The sequence below is a fragment of the Mycteria americana genome, chromosome 20 (genome assembly GCF_035582795.1).
Source record: "Mycteria americana isolate JAX WOST 10 ecotype Jacksonville Zoo and Gardens chromosome 20, USCA_MyAme_1.0, whole genome shotgun sequence".
NCBI lineage: Eukaryota > Metazoa > Chordata > Aves > Ciconiiformes > Ciconiidae > Mycteria > Mycteria americana.
In genome coordinates, this window is record NC_134384.1 from 5,583,777 (window position 1) to 5,602,918 (window position 19,142).

The following is a 19,142-nucleotide window of genomic DNA, read 5'->3' on the forward strand; positions in this document are numbered from 1 at the left end:
AGCAAGGGGCCTCAGCCTCACCCAGCTCGCAGACACAGGCTTCAGTCCTTAATTGCAATTAAATGCATTTTCAGAGACAGCTGTTGGTTGTAATGGGCATTTTTGGTATCTCTCCGGTCCCTTTTCAGCCTTGTTTAAGTTCTCAGCCTCAACAACTTCCTGCAGCGATGAATTCTGCAGTTTAATTAAACATTACGAGAAAAAGTACTTCCTCTTATCAGGTTTGAATTTCCTGCCCCGTCAATCCCAGTGCACAAAGCGGGACCGTCTCCACGTCTTGATTTCACTGCCTTTCAAGGGGAATGGGTGAAATTCCAGGCGAGACCCGAGACCCGGTGGCTGGGGTACTAAAAGCTTTGGCCGACGATTTGTTCCAACTTGTCAGGACCTCGTCCGGATTCTCTGCTCTCAAGGTGGACGCATCAAAGCGAGACGGTGGTAAACGCCTGCTGACTTTGGGCTGGTATCTGAGATCGTCTGCAATCTTGGCTTGGCTGGGGCAGCTCCTCTAATTCTTGTGGAGCACCTTGAGGAATTACAAACAGCTCGAAGGGAAACAACCTGATTGAAAAAAAAATTCCTGTGGTCTGAACAAATATGCGTTTCCCCGTTGCTATTAATATCGCAGCCCTTGATCCTCCTCCAAATACTCGTGCATGCGTTTAACAGCTTGCAAATGAGCGGTCCCTTTGATGCTGGAGTGGGAATGTTTGCTGGGACCATGAATTATTGAAAGTGAAAGATGCTTTCAAATGCAAGGCGCTGACCATGTTTTCCAACATGCTTCATTGCCTTCCTGGCGTTTCTCTCAACCTGGCAATGAAAAATTCATTTCCAAGTTTGGAGGGGAGGTTGGGAGCGGAGCGATGCTTGTTTTATGCAACACCTTTGGGCACAAACTCAATCCTTTTTTCCAAACCTGATTTCTAGGGGAATAAGACAGACGTTTCGTTCTGCCTGCTGTTCTGTGGAGCTTTTTCTGTTGCAGATCCCTCTTTCGGGCCCTGTTCAAGCTCCCCGGTCTGTCTTTGCAGCACAAATATTGCACAGTTTGAAGGTATCGCTGCATTTGCTGCCATCTAATGGGAGAGCTCAGCCTCGGCGACCTCAGCCCCTTTTTCTTTTGCAAGCAAAATAAAAACGTTTTCCCGGGCAATCCTGCTACCGCTCGGCAAAGCAGCGTCTTCCTCTGCATGGGGTCATGCAGCTGGGAACCGTTGCGGACCCAGTAAAAAAAGAACCTTTTTGGGTTGAGCAGGCTGAAATGGTGCTTCTCTTATCATGGACCAGACTTGCAAAGTGTGCTTGGATTTATATTATTTTAAGATAAAACAGCAAAGCAGAAATAGTGAAGATGGGCCCAAACAAACAAAAAAAAAAGCCATTGTTAGATACCCGGAATACCGAATCCAGGCACAGCCCTGAACTGAGCCACATAAACTCTTCCTGAGGAGCTGCGGTCTTCAGGCTGCTCCCACTGCTCCAGCAGTAAAAATTTTTTATAACAAAATATGGTAAAGAGAAATCAGCATGGAATGGGAGTATAACTATATTGCGTTAAGAAATTAAAGTCTTTTAACGATAGAGCCAAGGGAGGATGGCTTGGGGCAGGCTGGGGGAAGAGGGTTAGGGAATGGGAGCTTTAGTGGTACAGAGGGGCTGGAGCACCGAGATGGGGCGTGCAGAGGAGCTAAATCATCTCTAAAAGACTTGGAAATTCCTGCGTCATTGCAAAGTTGTACCCTACCTGGTGAAGCCCATAACCCTGTTTTTTTCTGAGCATGAGCTTGGTCCGTCAGTGATCTCCGTGCATCTCCATCTGCAAATCAACATCATTTCCACTGAGCGCTGCTGGCTGTCGCAGAGAGCTGGCCCCTCTAAAGGGGTAATTCTGTGAGCAGCAGGACCAAGAAAGCCTGCTCTCGCCTGGCTCTGCGCGGTGCAGGCCTCTCCTGGGTAGATTTGGGCATTGTCCGATAAAGACTAAACTTAAACTGCAATTTTTCCATCCATGGGGACGTTAATTAGTCTCAGTTACTCCGGCCTTTTTTCACACAGAAGTCGCTAAGTCTCATAGCTTTGCAATCGCTACCCGTCGGAGCCCGTGGACTCCAAAGCTGTTTGGAGCAGGGAAAGAGAAACCAGGTACGTGTACACGGACATCAGGAGCTCTTTAGCCTTGTTTCCTTGGAAAGCTGAGCTATAACCGTCAGAAACATTCAGAATTATATATATGTATTTTTAATATATAGTGTTATTAGAAAACCAACTCTTCTCACTATATTTTTGTAAAGCAGAAACCGGCTATTACGCTTTGCCATAATATACATATAAATAATAATGGCAACAAGAAGCAAACCCATCTGAGCAGAATTATTTCCCCCAAATCTGCATGCAAGCGCAGTCTTTAAATACATCTGTTGAACTGCTGGGGGACGAGGCAAGACACGTAATATATAAAAATACTAAAATATGACTTGTATTCTTATTTAGTCTGCATTCCCTTCTCTGCAAAAATATAGTTCTCCGCATCGAGCTGTAAAAAGAAAAAAAACCTGGAAATTGTGACACGTGCTTGTTTAGATGTTTCACGCCGGGTTTTAGAGCTGATTCAGTACTTCACAGAGAAGCCCTCTGGGTTGCAGAAGGGCAGGGTGCAGCAGCTTGCTCTTCCCTGCCCGTCCCGAGATTCGCTGCAATAGTGCAAAAAATCTGCTCTGGGGGCAACGCAATGAAAAGAGCTCTTGCAAGCATTTAGCTGATCATATAGCCCACCAGCCCACCGCTCTTTCTATTATCCTGGACGTGCTCTTGGGGCTTTTCAATTTATTTTGAGCAAAGTTTTTAGTAGTTTTCTGTCAAGACCCGTTACTGCTCACTGGCACGATAAACCAGGAAAGAGAAAAAACTAGCTTTGCCTTGCCTAATTGGAGAGACTTGCAAAGTGCATTTAGGATATATTGCGTATTTCATTGTTCCAGATCAAATCCGACCAGATTGCAAAGCCAGAGCAAAAGTCACCGCTGCACAGCAGCGCTGACGGCCCTAACCCCCCGTGTTTTATACACCGGCCTTCGGGTGACTCTTAGTATTCATTTCTTTTATCCCAAGACTCGGTTTTGCTCCCTGCTGCTTCCAGTATCATTCCAGCACCTCAGCTCCAGCTAGGTTCCTTTTCTGCCTCTTTCCTTAGCCTGGTTTTTGTCTCCAAAAGAAAGTGGTAAAGTTTCCCAACAAGTATTTTGGAGGGCTCGTGTGCTCTGGGATATCGGCAGGAGGTGAGCGGGGAAGGGGCTGGGGGACAGCCGGCTCCTCCACAGCAGCTTTTGCTCTCGGCATCCGAGGGACATCAGGCAAGGCAGACGCGTGGGGAGCAGAGATGGTGTCCGAGGGCTGTTTTTATGCTTTTCTGGCTGTCACCACAGTTTCAGATCGTAGCAGGAGGAGTCTGTCCATCACCAACAGCAGCCCTTTTTCTTCTGGGGTAGCTTTGGTACCTCTTCTGCCTTATTTTTCAATTCATCTTCACGAACTTTGAGCAACCTGGGAGAAAAGGAAGCAAATTAGCCTGGTATTTCCCCCGTATTTTGTATCGCTGTGTTATTTGTCTTGACAAGCGTTGGTAAAGGAGGCTCAGCATGGCTGAAAGGAGTTAGGAGCCTTCCAGCTCAGCGTGATTCGAGAACCACAGACTCTGCTAAAATCCCCAACCTAAATCAAATCACAGACAGAATTTGTTTCAGTCATCCCAGGGAGAAATCAGCAGCATCCTGGAAAGGGTTTTATTAATCTCCTTGCAATGCTGACTATTCAGGCGATGTCTTACAGCACTTATCTCCGGCTCATCCCAGCCGTGCACATGCTGCCCCGTGTTCTCCCTGACATTTGGGCACATGGAGTCTCTGGTGACAGTAACACACCAGCATTTGGAGTGAAAAAAGCAGGGAGGGAGCCCATGAAATCCAGGACAGCTGGCAAAACCCAAGCACATGCCTCACCTGATTAAGCTGACCATGGACTCGGAGATGTTGTGGCCCGAGGCAGCGCTGCATTCGTAAAACACGAGCTGATGCTCCTGGAAGACACAGAGCCCAAATAGAAATGTAATATTCTTGTATTGGAATAGCTTAATATGGGAGTAAATAGCCAAGGGACAGTCCCAGACAAGGGGAAACAGCAGGACTGAAGGAAACAAATAACTCCGTAACTATATTTACTGGAACGTGAGGATAAAACCCAGCTTTTCTGGTAGCTGTAACACCAACATTTAGTATGAAGGAAAAGGCTGACGCTGCAAACAGAACGAGATGCGATGACCTCTGGTTAGTGGAGTGAATATGGAGACATAACTAGATGTTCCCAGGGACATCTTTTGTGCCTGCCAGGGACTGGTTTGTGGGGGGGGGGGGGGGGGGGGGGGAAGCATCTAACCCCTTGTCCTACTGTCTCCATTTGTAAAACTGGTCAACGGATACCGGCCCAAATCCCATAAACTTTGAAATTAAGTTGGTAAAGGTGAGATTCTTCTCGCCTAATTTTTATTAGCCATCTACATTTGAAGAGATTAATCGTACTTTAAACATTTCAGTATTTGTAAAAGAGGACAGGGCTCGGTGGTTTTATTATTTATATGATGCTGGGAAGATACGTGACGCTTCACGGCAAAGATAAGCAGACCTGAAAACGTTTTAATTTATAGATCCAGTTTGATAAACTGTTTTACTGGGGCAGTGCCGAGTCAAAACTGAAATGGCAAGGGGAAAGCAAGGCAGGGAAGGGTGAAAGATGGGTTCAGAGACCGATGCTCAAAAGGTAAGGCACGGGCTTTCCCCTTTCTCCAGGTCCTCAGGCTGGTGGCATCCATCCTTAGCTGTCCTCGCCTACCTTGGGTGGGCAGCACGCCTTAGCAGGGCTGTGCACCTACCTTGGCCAAGCGTTCCCCCTCCTTCGTAGGGACCTGTCTCTCTGCAGCACAGTCGGTTTTGTTCCCGAGAAGCAGAATAGCGACTCCGTCTTCTGCTCCTTCCTGGGCAATTAAAGAGGGGAGGATGAGGAGCGTATCCGAATCTCCCTTGAATCACAGCTGGCCACGCTGTCTAGACACATCCTGGGGCACCGTGAAGGATGCGCACAGCTTTGGGCTGATAACAAAACCTTAAAATTCTTAAACAAGCTTAAACAGCATTTAAGAAAGGGATTTTTTTCCCCTTAAATCATCTGTCCTGGTCTATTAACAGGGCAGAGCACTGGACGAGTTACCCTTGTAGTGAATTCACTTTATGTTCACTTCAGGAACCCTCCAGAAGGTTCTCTGGCTGAGATTTACAGGCACTGAGCAAGGCGACATCCTATTTTGTTCCAGCATTTTTAAACACTGACTTTGTACTCGACTGGAAATCTCTGACAAGAAGTGTTTAATAAGACACGAGTTACCTCCCATTTCCCAGGACTCAAAGTGGACTATTCTTGATTTAAAAGTGTTATCAAAATCACTTTCAACATTTTCCGTTTCTCTGCACCCGTTTTTAATTTTTAAAAAGTTGGTCATTATCATAACGATGCTATCAACAAATTACCCCAGGAAACACTGGAAAAATGTGAAAGTTGTCAGTATCTGAATTTAAATCCTCTAAGAAAAATTATTTTCTAACCAAAGCAAAGCACAATGCCCTTTAGAAAGGGCTTGGTCACCCTCAGATGTCCATCCCTAACCGGTGGCAGAGGTCAGGTGGGGAAATGCTGATCTCGGAGTCACCGCCAGCTCCAAGGCCTCGGGGACAGAACAAGGTTTTCCTACTTCACCCACCTGGATGCAGCTCAGCCAGTACCGCACGTTCGAGAAGGAGTACTCCGATGTGATATCGTACATCAGCACGACCCCGTCCGCCTTCCGGAAGAACTGCTTGGTGATGCTGTGGTACCTGCGTACATTTTAAATGGTCACCAGTAAGGTCCAAGGAGGTTTCCCCTAGAAGCGACCTCAAATCCCAGTGGGAGAGCTGGAAATGCATGTCTACAAAAAAGGCAACCCCCAGATTTTGTCCCTATCCTGATCACAGAGGCCGTACAAACAGCGTGAGTGCTTATTTTTATCTTAATTACTTCCTTTATTATTCTTTATCAGATCACACGCTGTACAGAGTCCCTTCTTAAACAACCCCTCCTTTGCTTAGCAAAGCCAAGAACATTCATTTCCACTAAACTACCAGAAAAAAAAAAAAAGAAAACCACAGATTGCTCTCCTTAAGCAGACAGCACAGCACCTTACCTTTCTTGACCAGCTGAGTCCCACAGGCGGATAGCAAAGCGCTTGTTGTCCACAACGAGGTTTTTGACCTGATAATCCAGTCCTAGGAGACACAAAAAGGGATATTTTGGTACTGTAGAGTTCATCCCTGTGACAGAGGATGGATGGAGAAGGCACATGGTGCAGGTGTGGTCTGAGGCTGCAGCTCAAGCAGGCTAGTCCTAAGTGAACCTCCAGCTTTTAGATCTTTGATGGCTGGATTTTGGGAAGGTCTCTAATCTCATGATGAGTAAAACCAGGTTGGTTAAGAGAGAAGAATATAGCTGAAAGGCAAAGCAGAGCAAAAAGCACTAGGGACATTAGTATTGGTGCCCTAGAGAGGGCAAGGAGGACCAACATTGCCTGCTCAGGAGCATCCAAGCGTGTGAAGCTGGTGCTCCTACTTGGTCCTTGGTGACAGGTTGTGTAGCACGCTTGGCGTGAGCTGTAACATGCACGTAATGATCACCAGCAGCTTGTGGGGTGGAGGAAAGGGAATTGTGAGGGTCACCCAAGCAGGTGCAGAGCCACGCTGGAGAGGAGCTGGAGGAGACCTACCTACTGTGGCGGTGAGGTGAGGGTTGAAGGTGTCGGCGTGCAACCGGTACAGGAATGATGTTTTGCCCACGTGGGAGTCCCCAACAAACAGCACGTTGTAGAGGTGATCTGGGTCCAGGGAGGCTTCAGGAGAACCCCTTGGGGCAGCTCCTGCCCCATCTGCAGTCACGGCCCCTGGCTCTCCTGAGCTGGGCTCGCCTTCCTGGCTCATTTTCCACCCAACCTCTTGCTTCTCCTCCTGTTGACCAGCGCTGAGGTCTTTGTTCTGTTCTCCCAAGAGCTGCCTTTGAGACTGCATGCTGCTGTTGGCTGCATCCCCCAGTGAGCTGTCTCTGAGGACCATCCCCAACTGATCGTTCCCAGCATCTTCCTCCTGTTGGACCCTTGTGTGAAGGGTTGATGCTGGTGGCACCTCTTGTTTTGGAGGCTTGGCAGGTCCGGCAGCTACCTGCTCCGTTTCCATCACGTGCGGCAGCTTCTCCTCCGACTGCTGGGAAGCAGCGTGAAGCCTCACCTTATCTGCCTGTGCCGAGACCTGCTCCTGAAGCTCACTTTGGGCTGCCTGTTCCGAAGCACCTAGCCGCCACACATCTGGAACAAGAACATCCTCCTGCATCATCGTTTCCAGCTTTAGCGTGCCGATTTGTAATGTCACCTCGGAGACCGGGGGGGCCAGCGCAGACGCACCGTCATCATGGCCCTGCTTTATCCCTAGACTCTGAGTTTCAACTAATATCCTCGCCCCTGCCTCCAGCCTCTCTCCCCGCACCACTTCCAGACCTCGAGCTCCATCCAAAGCCCTCTCCTCTGCATCAGCCCTCTCTCCCTGTGCTATTTCCAGTGTCTGGGCATCCTCCAGGATCTGCCAATCTGGACCAGTGAGTGCTCCCAGCATTGCTTCCAGACCAGGACCCCCGGCAGCAGCGGCATGCTCAGGATGTAAAGCGGCCTCAGCTGGAGGGGACACACGTGCACCAGCAGCCCCCTCCCACACGTCCGCGGTGTGAGCTGCACAAAGACCTGCATCCAAACCAGGAGCCTGGCTCTGCTCCCCTTCCCGCATCCCAGCTGCACCCAGGGGTGCCACGTCTGCCTCCGTGCTCCCTCCTGGGGTCCATTGGAGCTCCTCTGCCTCTGCAAGCAGCTGCACGTTGGCATCAGGGCTCCGGTCCTCCAGCGTGCCCAGGATTACAGCCTCCTCCCGTGGCTGCACGTCTGCACCAGCCCCCTCCTCTCCCTGCCCGAATCCTGCCCCACGCAGAGCCACCACGGGCTCACGTGGCAGCTCACGCTCACCCTGCCCTCGTCCCCCATCCTCAGCCTCCTCCCCGAGCTGCACGGCTGCTCCAGCCTCCCCTCCCTGGGGGGTTTCTGGGCTGGCACCCCCACGCAGCTGCGTGCCTGCCCAGGAGTCCTCGGACTCCTCCAGTTCCAGGGCCTGAGCCTTAACTGGGAACAGCCCATCGTGGTTCATGCCCTCTCCTGGTGCCAGTTCCCGCTCCCCCTCTTCCTCTGGGTGCTGTACATCTCCATCCACCTCCGCTCCTGGCCTCTGAACCCCAACCAGCCCCAAGTGCAGAGGAGCGGGGTCCCCCCTGCCAGCACTGCGTTCATCGCCCTCAGCTCCAGCCTGCTCCTCCACACCAGCCCCCTCCTCTCCCTGCCCGAATCCTGCCCCACGCAGAGCCACCACGGGCTCACGTGGCAGCTCACGCTCGCCCTGCCCTCGTCCCCCATCCTCAGCCTCCTCCCCGAGCTGCACGGCTGCGTGGTCCCCTCCTCCTCGGGGGGCTTCTGCACTGGCACCCCCACGCAGCTGCGTGTCTGCCTGAGATTCCTCTGCCCCCACCAGTTCCAGGGCCTGAGCCTTAACTGGGAACAGCCCACCCAGGTCCAGGCTCCCCGCGGGTGTTTCTGCTGGGGAGGGACCCTCCCCATGCACCGCGGCAGCACCCATTTCCTCCCCCAGCCCTAACTCTGGTTTATCAAGCTGATCCAGCGGTTGCACACCTGGAGCCACGCTCCCTCCCTGCTCTGTCCCCGGGGGCTGCAGATCTGCCTCCGTGCTCCCTCCTGGGGTCCACTCGAGCTCATCCGTCTCTGCAAGCAGCTGCGCATTTGCATCAGGGCTCTGGTCCTCCAGCGTGCCCAGGCTTTCAGCCTCCTCAGGGGGCTGCACACCTTCAGGAGCCCCCTCTCCCTGCCTGAGGGTCTCTCCATGGGGGCGAAGCACATGCTCGTGGTGCAGCTCACGCTCACCCTGCCCTTGTGCCCCGTCCTCAGCCTCCTCCACAAAAGGTACGGCTGCACGGTCCCCCCATTCCCGGGGGGTTTCTGAGCTGGCAACGCCATGCAGCTGCGTGTCCGCCCAAGAGTCCTCTGCCTCCACCATTTCCACTAGCTCTGGTTTATCGACCTGATCCAGGAGTTGCACATCTGGAGCCACGCTCCCTCCCTGCTCTGTGTCCAGGGAGCCAGCTTTGCCGTGGGGCTCCAGGTCTGCCTCCGTGCTCCCTCCTGGGGTCAACTGGAGCTCCTCCGCCTCTGCAAGCAGCTGCACGTTAGCATCAGGGCTCTGGCCCTTCACCATATCCAGGATTTCAGCCTCCTCCCGTGGCTGCACACCTTCAGGAGCCCCCTCTCCCTGCCTGATGGCCACTCCATGGGGGTGAAGCACGGGCTCATGCGACAGCCCACGCTCGTCCTGCCCTTGTGCCCCATCCTCAGCCTCCTCCACCAGCTGCCTGGCTGCACGGTCCCCCCTTCCCTGGGGGGTTTCTGGGCTGGCACCCCCACGCAGCTGCGTGTCTGCCTGAAGGTCCTCTGCCTCCACCATTTCCACTAGCTCTGGTTTATCGACCTGATCCAGGAGTTGCACATCTGGAGCCACGCTCCCTCCCTGCTCTGTGTCCAGGGAGCCAGCTTTGCCGTGGGGCTCCAGGTCTGCCTCCGTGCTCCCTCCTGGGGTCAACTGGAGCTCCTCTGCCTCTGCAAGCAGCTGCACGTTGGCATCAGGGCTCCGGTCCTCCAGCGTGCCCAGGATTACAGCCTCCTCCCGTGGCTGCACGTCTGCACCAGCCCCCTCCTCTCCCTGCCCGAATCCTGCCCCACGCAGATCCACCACGGGCTCACGTGGCAGCTCACGCTCGCCCTGCCCTCGTCCCCCATCCTCAGCCTCCTCCCCGAGCTGCACGGCTGCGTGGTCCCCTCCTCCTCGGGGGGCTTCTGCACTGGCACCCCCACGCAGCTGCGTGTCTGCCTGAGATTCCTCTGCCCCCACCAGTTCCAGGGCCTGAGCCTTAACTGGGAACAGCCCACCCAGGTCCAGGCTCCCCACGGGTGTTTCTGCTGGGGAAGGACCCTCCCCATGCACCGCGGCAGCACCCATTTCCTCCCCCAGCCCTAACTCTGGTTTATCAAGCTGATCCAGCGGTTGCACACCTGGAGCCACGCTCCCTCCCTGCTCTGTCCCCGGGGGCTGCAGATCTGCCTCCGTGCTCCCTCCTGGGGTCCACTCGAGCTCATCCGTCTCTGCAAGCAGCTGCGCATTTGCATCAGGGCTCTGGTCCTCCAGCGTGCCCAGGCTTTCAGCCTCCTCAGGGGGCTGCACACCTTCAGGAGCCCCCTCTCCCTGCCTGAGGGTCTCTCCATGGGGGCGAAGCACATGCTCGTGGTGCAGCTCACGCTCACCCTGCCCTTGTGCCCCGTCCTCAGCCTCCTCCACAAGAGGTACGGCTGCACGGTCCCCCCATTCCTGGGGGGTTTCTGAGCTGGCAACGCCATGCAGCTGCGTGTCCGCCCAAGAGTCCTCTGCCTCCACCATTTCCACTAGCTCTGGTTTATCGACCTGATCCAGGAGTTGCACATCTGGAGCCATGCTCCCTCCCTGCTCTGTGTCCAGGGAGCCAGCTTCGCCGTGGGGCTCCAGGTCTGCCTCCGTGCTCCCTCCTGGGGTCAACTGGAGCTCCTCCGCCTCTGCAAGCAGCTGCACGTTGGCATCAGGGCTCTGGCCCTTCACCATATCCAGGATTTCAGCCTCCTCCCGTGGCTGCACACCTTCAGGAGCCCCCTCTCCCTGCCTGATGGCCACTCCATGGGGGTGAAGCACGGGCTCATGCGACAGCCCACGCTCGTCCTGCCCTTGTGCCCCATCCTCAGCCTCCTCCACCAGCTGCCTGGCTGCACGGTCCCCCCTTCCCTGGGGGGTTTCTGGGCTGGCACCCCCACGCAGCTGCGTGTCTGCCTGAAGGTCCTCTGCCTCCACCATTTCCACTAGCTCTGGTTTATCGACCAAATCCAGTGGTTGCACATCTGGAGCCACGCTCCCTCCCTGCTCTGTGTCCAGGGAGCCAGCTTCGCTGTGGGGCTCCAGGTCTGCCTCCGTGCTCCCTCCTGGGGTCCATTGGAGCTCCTCTGCCTCTGCAAGCAGCTGCACGTTGGCATCAGGGCTCCGGTCCTCCAGCGTGCCCAGGATTACAGCCTCCTCCCGTGGCTGCACGTCTGCACCAGCCCCCTCCTCTCCCTGCCCGAATCCTGCCCCACGCAGATCCACCACGGGCTCACGTGGCAGCTCACACTCGCCCTGCCCTCGTCCCCCATCCTCAGCCTCCTCCCCGAGCTGCACGGCTGCTCCAGCCTCCCCTCCCTGGGGGGTTTCTGGGCTGGCACCCCCACGCAGCTGCGTGCCTGCCCAGGAGTCCTCGGACTCCTCCAGTTCCAGGGCCTGAGCCTTAACTGGGAACAGCCCATCGTGGTTCATGCCCTCTCCTGGTGCCAGTTCCCGCTCCCCCTCTTCCTCTGGGTGCTGTACATCTCCATCCACCTCCGCTCCTGGCCTCTGAACCCCAAACGGCCCCAAGTGCAGAGGAGCGGGGTCCCCCCTGCCAGCACTGCGTTCATCGCCCTCAGCTCCAGCCTGCTCCTCCACACCAGCCCCCTCCTCTCCCTGCCCGAATCCTGCCCCACGCAGAGCCACCACGGGCTCACGTGGCAGCTCACGCTCGCCCTGCCCTCGTCCCCCATCCTCAGCCTCCTCCCCGAGCTGCACGGCTGCGTGGTCCCCTCCTCCTCGGGGGGCTTCTGCACTGGCACCCCCACGCAGCTGCGTGTCTGCCTGAGATTCCTCTGCCCCCACCAGTTCCAGGGCCTGAGCCTTAACCGGGAACAGCCCACCCAGGTCCAGGCTCCCCGCGGGTGTTTCTGCTGGGGAGGGACCCTCCCCATGCACCGCGGCAGCACCCATTTCCTCCCCCAGCCCTAACTCTGGTTTATCAAGCTGATCCAGCGGTTGCACACCTGGAGCCACGCTCCCTCCCTGCTCTGTCCCCGGGGAGCCGGCCTCGCTCGGGGGCTGCAGATCTGCCTCCGTGCTCGCTTTGAGCTCCTCTACCTCTGCGAGCAGCTGCACATCGGCATCGCTGCTCTGGGCCTCCGGCGCTTGCACATCTGTCCCCACTCCACCTTCCTGCACGTCGGCGGGTGGCAGCAGCCCCTCCGCACCCGTGCTCCCTCCCCACGCTGCGTCTCCCCTCGCAGACTCACCCTGCGGCCGCGGCTCTGCCTCCCTGGGCTGCGTTACCTCCACCTCCCCTTCCTCGGCCCCGGCTCTGCTGCTCCCTCCGTGCTGAGCTGGGGCCGGCGGCACGTCGGCATCTAAGGTCTCTCCCCAGGGCTGCACCTCCGCATCGACGCGCTCTTCCTCCAGCATCCCGGGGTCAGGAGCCTCTGTCACCTCGGGGAGGACACCGTCCCCCTGGGCTGCTTCCATTCGCGCCTCACCCCCGGATGGTGGCTTTGGCTCCAGGCGCTCTCCAGGCTTTATTTCAAGTTTCTCGGAAAGCCCTGATGGCAGCTCAGCCTCTTCCCCCAGCCCTGTGCCCAGGGGCTGTGCACGCTCTTCCGGAGCCGCAGCTGGGCCAAGCTCATCTGTGGCAAGCTGCCATCCTGCTGCTAGACCTCCCTCCCCGGTCTCAGGTGGCCCCAGACCCGCCTCCAGATTTTCTCCCTGGTTTAATGCCACTTCCTCAGCTTCTCCCAGGACCTGTGCCTCTTCCCAACCTGTTTTTTCCTGCATCCATCCTTCTCCCTCCACCTCCATGAGTGCCTGCTCTCCTGCCTCCACGCTCTCTCCCGGTGCTCCTTGCAGATGCTCAACCGCCTTTAGCATCAGCTCCTTCTCACCAGCACCCTTTCCTTGCAGGAATAACATCCTCCGGGCCTCCTCCGAGCTCTCTCCCTGCTCTGCCCCCGGCTCCTGAGCCCGGCAGTGCCCGGCTCCCGCGGACGCACCAGCCTGTGTCATGTCTGGAGCACGAAGCTCAGCTGTGGCTGGTCCCTCTTTCAGGTCTCCTTCAAACAGCTCATGACCAACGTGGCTGGGAAGGGTCTCTTGCAGGATCCCAGGGGTTGTGTCGTGGGCTGCGGCTGCCTCCAGCCCCGTTTGGGGCTCAGCATCATCCTGGGGGTGCCGGGCAGCGTCTGCCGGCGCGGGGGGTGCACCCGGTGCCTGTGGCTTCAGCTGTTTGCTCAGAGCCGCTATTGCGTCATTCATCTCTGTTAGCAAAGAGCTTTGGTCAGAAAAGCGTTCCTCTTTCAGAAATTCTGGGAAGGGGTCCTCTTCCGTGGAGCTCGCTCTCGGTGGGGGTCCCAAAATGCTTGTTTCTGCTGGCAGTATTTCCCAAACCCTGGAAAGGGCAGAAAAAGGGGGGCGGGGGGGGAGATGTCAGCCCAGTCCCTGGGTCGGGCTGCAGCTCCCTCCCATCCACCTGGGCTGGTACCAGGCTGGTTTCTCCTCCATCACCTCACCCCATCGCTCCAGACCCGATTGTATTTACCCTCCGGGTGTACTGGAGGTTCACACAGGCAGCGATGGGGACAGGGGAAAGGGGGATGCACACCCAGGGAGCCAGACCCAGGGCCGTATCCTGCCCGGCAAGCGAGCGTGCCTCTTCCCAGGCTCCGTGTTCACAGTATCGGAGATGAAAAGGCAACTCTTGGCCAGATACGGCAAGTGCCTGAGCCAAGGGAGTGATGCAGGGCGACGAGCTGGGGTAAGAGATCTGATCTCCGGGATGAGAGATGGGGTGGGAAAGGAACATTAAAAGGACCAAATATCGTGTTTTGCCTGGAGAGGGTGGAGGACCGGCTCGCAGATGTCGAGGGCACGAGCTGAAGCAGCAGCTGTTGCCCAGGACCCCTTACACGTGGTGGGTGCTCTTGGCTTTGGGCTCAGTGCCCTGGGTCCCCAGCCTGATCTGCATCTCGGAGTGGTTCTTCTCGCTCTTCTCCAGACTCATCTGCAGTAAACAAGGTGGGAAGAAAAGAGAGAAAAGCGCTTGGCAAGGAAGTGTATCCACGTGAAACGATGCTGAGCTCTCCGGCAGGTATCCAGATGTACCCACCCAAAATCTTAGGGGTATCAGAACTAACGTGCTGTTACCCCCTCCCTTCCCAAACATCTGTAGGGCACCATGCTGCCCCAGTTTGAGAAAGCTTTTAGGGGAAGCACCACCTCTGCTGCAGAAGCACCCTGTGCTCTTGGGCTCCCCAACAGTCCCAAACTGAACAGCGTGAGGTCCTGGAGCACAGACGCCCCATCCCGTCCCCGCGTACCCAGCTGAAGTACCTGTGGGGACAGGGACATCTTGCCAGGCAGCTCTGCCACCGCTCTGTCCCTGCAAACACAGAGCACAGGGGTCAAAATGGTGATTGCACCCTCTTCGCCGTATCCATCCCTGCCCCAGGGTTGTCCCCAGCCCCGGAGGCAGCAATGGGCTGGAGCAGGACATCAAAACCCACAACTCTTGGATCAGTCCTGGTTGGGTCCTTCTGGGTGAAGGACGTCCCCGTCTCTGCTGACTCTGCCCTACAGGGACACATTCAGTGCACGGTGCTGATAGTCCCGGCTTTTTTTCTGATGCTTTTCACACCAAACCACGATTAATCTGCACCTTGGAGACCACTGAAGCACTGCAATGGCCGAGACCCATCAAACTGATTCCCCATCCACTGCAACCCCCAGGAGGAAGCCGCATAGGTGCAGAGGGAGATGCTGCTCACTCAGCTACTCACCCGGGCTCCTCTGCGTGCTCCCGAGCCATTGAGGCCCTTGCGGTCCGCAGGAGCTCGTGGGTCTGCTGGAGCTGCTGGTGGAGGTGCTCCAGGCGGTCCTCCAGCACCCGGTTGCTCTCCTCCAGCTGCCGGTTTTCGGTGCTGGCAGCTTGCTGCATGCTGCGGAGGCTGCGGCACCGCGTCTCCAGCTGTGGGACAGCAACAAGGACACTCACACCCCACCCGGGTGTGAATTTGGCATGATTCCCATGCCAAAGAACGATGGATAACCATCTCCTCTAGACCTGGGGCTGAATTTTCCCCCCTGATGGTGAAGAGTGGGAAACTCAACTCCGGTGCTCTGCAGACAGAGGGGAACGTGGGGATGGGGGTGGCAAAGCAGAGGTGATGGACGTCACAACCTGCATCAAGGACTGGTGGGGACAGACCGAGATCAGGTGTACAACACCGTGCTGCTGCTACAGGCACAGCCCAGAGACCCCATACGCACGATGGAGGACCAGGGGTTGGGGCCAGCTCACCTCCATCTGCGCCGTGACCAAGCGCTGCACCTCCCTCTCGCTGGCATCCAGTGCCTGCTGCAGCTCCATGCTGTGCTGCTGGCTCCGGGCCATGCTCTGGGATGGCAGCAAGGACATTAGCACCCACTCGCCCGTCTGGGAGCCGCCACAGGGGTTTGGGGGTGCTGGGTCCCCTCCCAGGATGGGTGGCAAGGGGAGAGAAGCAGCTGGTGACCCACCTCCTGCTCCAGCCGCTGCTGTTCCTGCTGGATCTGCTGCTCCAGGGCCTCGCAGAGCTGCTGCACCTCCTTGTCATGCTCAGCCACATGCCTGCCAGGGACAGCAAGGCCAGGGGGGTGGTCAGACCCTGCTGCAGCGGGTCCAGGTCCCTGGGACCCCACATTGCCCACAGGACCCGTAGGCTGCAGCCGGGTTTGCCCGGAGGGGTTCACCCAGCAAGGACGTGTCCAGCAGACGGAGTCCGGCACTTTTGCCATCCCGTGCGTGACTGCAGAGGGAGCCCAACCCCAAACGTCAGCTCCCAGTGAAGCCTCTGCTCCAGCCACTGATGGAGATGCTGAAAGCACCCAGGTTTCTCCCGCCTTGGGTGCATCTCCACGGCTGGGGTGAGAGCAGGGGGCCCCATCCCTGTCCCCATTCTTCCCGTCCCGTCCCTCTCCACCACCCTGGGGTGACTCACTTGTTCAGGGTCACCTCCAAAGCCTCCTTCTTGCTCCTGGCTTCTTGGATGCGGTGCCTCATCTTGGCCAGAAAGTCCTCCAGGTTGCCCAGGAGCTGGGGTTCATCCTGCCGGAGCTTCACCCAGAGCTGCCAGATCTCCTGTCTGCAAGGAGAGAGGTGTTTTGTGGTGAGCATCCCCCCAGAACCCCCCAAAGCCAGGCCAGCTGCGGGATCCCGGGTCATTTAGCTCGCACCATTCAGCGTGCATGGTCCTGGGGGACAGATGGGCATTGGGGTGACCACGATCCTGTCCCCTGCTCCTGCGCTTGGGGCAAAGGCACCTTCCAAGCCATTTCTGGGCTCACTGCCCACATGGGGACCAAATGAGGGGAATACCCTGCCCTGCCCCAAGCCTTTCCCCCTAGGGCAGCTCTGCCCCATCCTGCAGGACACCCATGGGTGCTAAACAGGGCGCCTTACTCTTCAGAGACGTTGTCCGTGCCCAGCTGGTCCATGAAGGCAGCGAATTGTCTCCGCTCCTCGCTGTCCACCCCCTCCAATACTGGGCTGGGGACCACCAAGCGGACCCTCCGGGATGCCGTTTTCCGCCGGCGGTGGTCCCTGGCAGCTTTTTGGGAGCTCAGGAACTGCCCTGCCGACAGATACCCCAAACCCTCAGTGCCCGGCCGAGGCGACAGCAAAGCCCAGACCCCGACGCTTCCCACCCCATGGCTTCAGCAAGCTGCTTCGGCTCAATAGGACCCCTCACCAGGCGAGCCAAGGGCTGAGACCCGGGCATGGGGACACTTTTTGGGCCATCATGTGCCACCCAGCAAGGGGAGCATTTCAGGTCCCCCTTGGGAAAGCACCGGGGCCGTGTCCAGGATCAGCCCGGGCTGCTTGGAGGCAGCGTGCCGGCACTTACAGAGCCCGGCAGTGAACTCCTCGGTGCTTAACTGCCCGGTGCCGGCAGCATCCAGCCCATCAAAGACAAGCTCCAGCTCCTCCGCGCTGCATGGGAGATCTTCCTCCTGCAATTTCTAAGAACAAAGCAAATCCGGAGAAAAACCTACCCATCATCCAGTCTCCAGCCACCCCGGTGGCATTTGACCTGAGAAGACATCCCCATCCCTTACCTGCATGTCCGAGCGGGTGACAAACCCCGTCTGGTCCTTGTCCCGCTCCCTGAAGAAGTCCTGCACCCTCTGCACTATTTCGGACGCCCACGGCAGCTCCTCGCCGGGGCCGGGGGCTGCTGCCGGTGCCTCGCCGGAGCCCTCACGCAGCTGCTTGCGCCGGCTGGAGCCCATGCGCCGGCCCTTGGCGGCTGCCCGGCGCTCGGCCATGGCTCCCGGCTCGGTCCTGTCAAAGGGGAAACTGGCGGGTGCTGAGCCTCGGCCAGCTCTCTCCTTGCCAGGGACCTTTGCTGTGGCGCAGTGGGAGACGGCAGAGCAGGACCGAGCTGGAAATTCATTTTGGCTGGTGTAAGTGGCCCCCAGGTTTGGCAATAGGAAGAGAGGCGCTTATCTCCGATTGCACGGCGCAGACCCGCAGCGAGCAACGGCCGTCCCCGATGACTATGAGCCCAGCACCCACTGGGCAAGCGGTTTCTCCTGCCACTGGCCAAGCACCCATCCCAAATCTCCCCATGCTCCGCCCCGGCTACGGAGGATGCACAGAGCACCGGCACCACCGGTGCTCGAGGGCCACCCGGGAGGTGACACAGCCAGCGGGTGACACCCGTAAAGGACCGGCCAAGGAGATGCTGGAGGTCTGAGCAAAACGTGGTGGTTCCACCTGCTTTCTCAGAGCTCAGCAGCAGCTTTTAAAATTCTTCCCCCGGCTTTCACAGCTGTGAGTCACCTCCAGGCAGAGCCGCGCGAGACCTCGGGGTGGTTTTCATCACGCCTGCGTGCTCGCCCCGGCTTGCGGGGTCGGAGCTCGGGACCCCCCCGCTCCCCTCTCCCCATCCTGGGTGGGTGGCAGCGTCACCGACAGCCCCCGTGCCATCCCCGTGAGGGGTTATTCTCTGCATGGCAAAGCAGAAAAACCGAGTGAAGGAAACCACAGTCACGGAGAGCGGTGATGCAGAGCTGGGGCCACGCTCGAGCCGGCTACAGCCCGGCTTTCCGCACCCAGCCCGGGGAGACCCCCGGCTGCTCCAGCCCTCTGCCCCTTTCCTTTTACAATGTGAAACGGTGATTCTGCTAAATCCCCGGGTGCACCGGAAACACGGGAATAGGCCCCAAAAACATCCCCTTCCCCTTAAAGCAAGAGGGTCTTGTGGAGTTGCTGGAGTCCCACAGGACACCGTGGGCGGGGGGGTGTAGAAACCAGGTGCCTTTACGGTGGTCCCAGCCTCTAAGCCAGCAGGAGCGGGAGCTCGGGGGGGGCAGGTAGACTTGTTTAAGGCATGGGGAAGCCCGCAGTTACCTGCCCCAGCCCTGGGGTGAGCTGAGCCCACCGCACAACGGAGGCCCAGAACAAGCAGGTTCTCATCCCAGAAAAAACTGGGATGGGAACCGCGCGGCCCCGGCCCCGGCCGAGCAGGGTCTTCCCACGGCATCACCGACTCCCGGCGACCTGCCTCCCCTCCAAAACGCCCCACGCTGCTCCCAGCCGCCAGAAAAGGGCCCCCAGCCACAGTCCCCCCGCAGGCAGCAAGAAAAAGCCCCCCCCCCGGCTCACCAATGAGAAAAAAAAATCCTTATTTTCCTTGCTTTTCTATTTTTTAAGGTGATGCTCGAGCTACCCCTGGAGCAGCAAAGCTTACCTTTCCCGCCTACTGAGAGGGACCCTGAGTTTCAGGGTGCACAGGACAGCGAGGCTCCCCGGGCCGGGAGGGATGCTGGTCCTGTGCGAGGGTGTTTGACCCGCACCGGGCCCGAGCTCTCATTTTCTCTCTTACTCAAGGCGGCTTTCCGTTTTCGGGTTACGCTCAACTGCCGGTGCTCACACGTTTCCTGTTTGCTGCATTGCAAGCGGGGTGCAGGAAGGGCCCATCCGGAGGGTCACCGGCCCCCCAAGCCCCCCGGATCCCAAAGCAA

At 57.4% G+C, this 19,142-nt stretch overlaps 1 protein-coding gene across 1 annotated transcript; it reads right to left on the reverse strand.

Moving 5' to 3' along the window:
- Positions 1 to 2,584: 2,584 nt before the first annotated feature.
- Positions 2,585 to 17,441, reverse strand: RAB44 (RAB44, member RAS oncogene family). Its single transcript, XM_075521608.1, has 16 exons — positions 17,232 to 17,441; positions 17,021 to 17,135; positions 16,576 to 16,747; positions 16,115 to 16,258; positions 15,654 to 15,744; positions 15,436 to 15,531; positions 14,915 to 15,102; positions 14,469 to 14,517; positions 14,045 to 14,139; positions 13,133 to 13,527; positions 6,845 to 7,435; positions 6,269 to 6,350; positions 5,807 to 5,921; positions 4,925 to 5,026; positions 3,999 to 4,075; positions 2,585 to 3,543 (listed from the first exon to the last, which is right to left on the reverse strand). The coding sequence occupies exons 1-16, from the start codon at positions 17,439 to 17,441 to the stop codon at positions 3,456 to 3,458; spliced, it is 2,610 nt and encodes an 869-aa protein (XP_075377723.1). The 3' UTR covers positions 2,585 to 3,455.
- Positions 17,442 to 19,142: the final 1,701 nt, after the last annotated feature.

Bases quoted from the DNA above. Each gene is read 5' to 3' on its own strand.
- RAB44 (XM_075521608.1), bottom strand. From the start codon at position 17,441: ATGGCCGAGCGCCGGGCAGCCGCCAAGGGCCGGCGCATGGGCTCCAGC. The intron at 15,103-15,435 runs GTGAGCTGGCCC...GCTGTCCCACAG, and splicing joins TGGTCACGGCGCAGATGGAG to CTGGAGACGCGGTGCCGCAG. The intron at 14,518-14,914 runs GTGAGTAGCTGA...CTGTGTTTGCAG, and splicing joins GAGCACGCAGAGGAGCCCGG to GGACAGAGCGGTGGCAGAGC.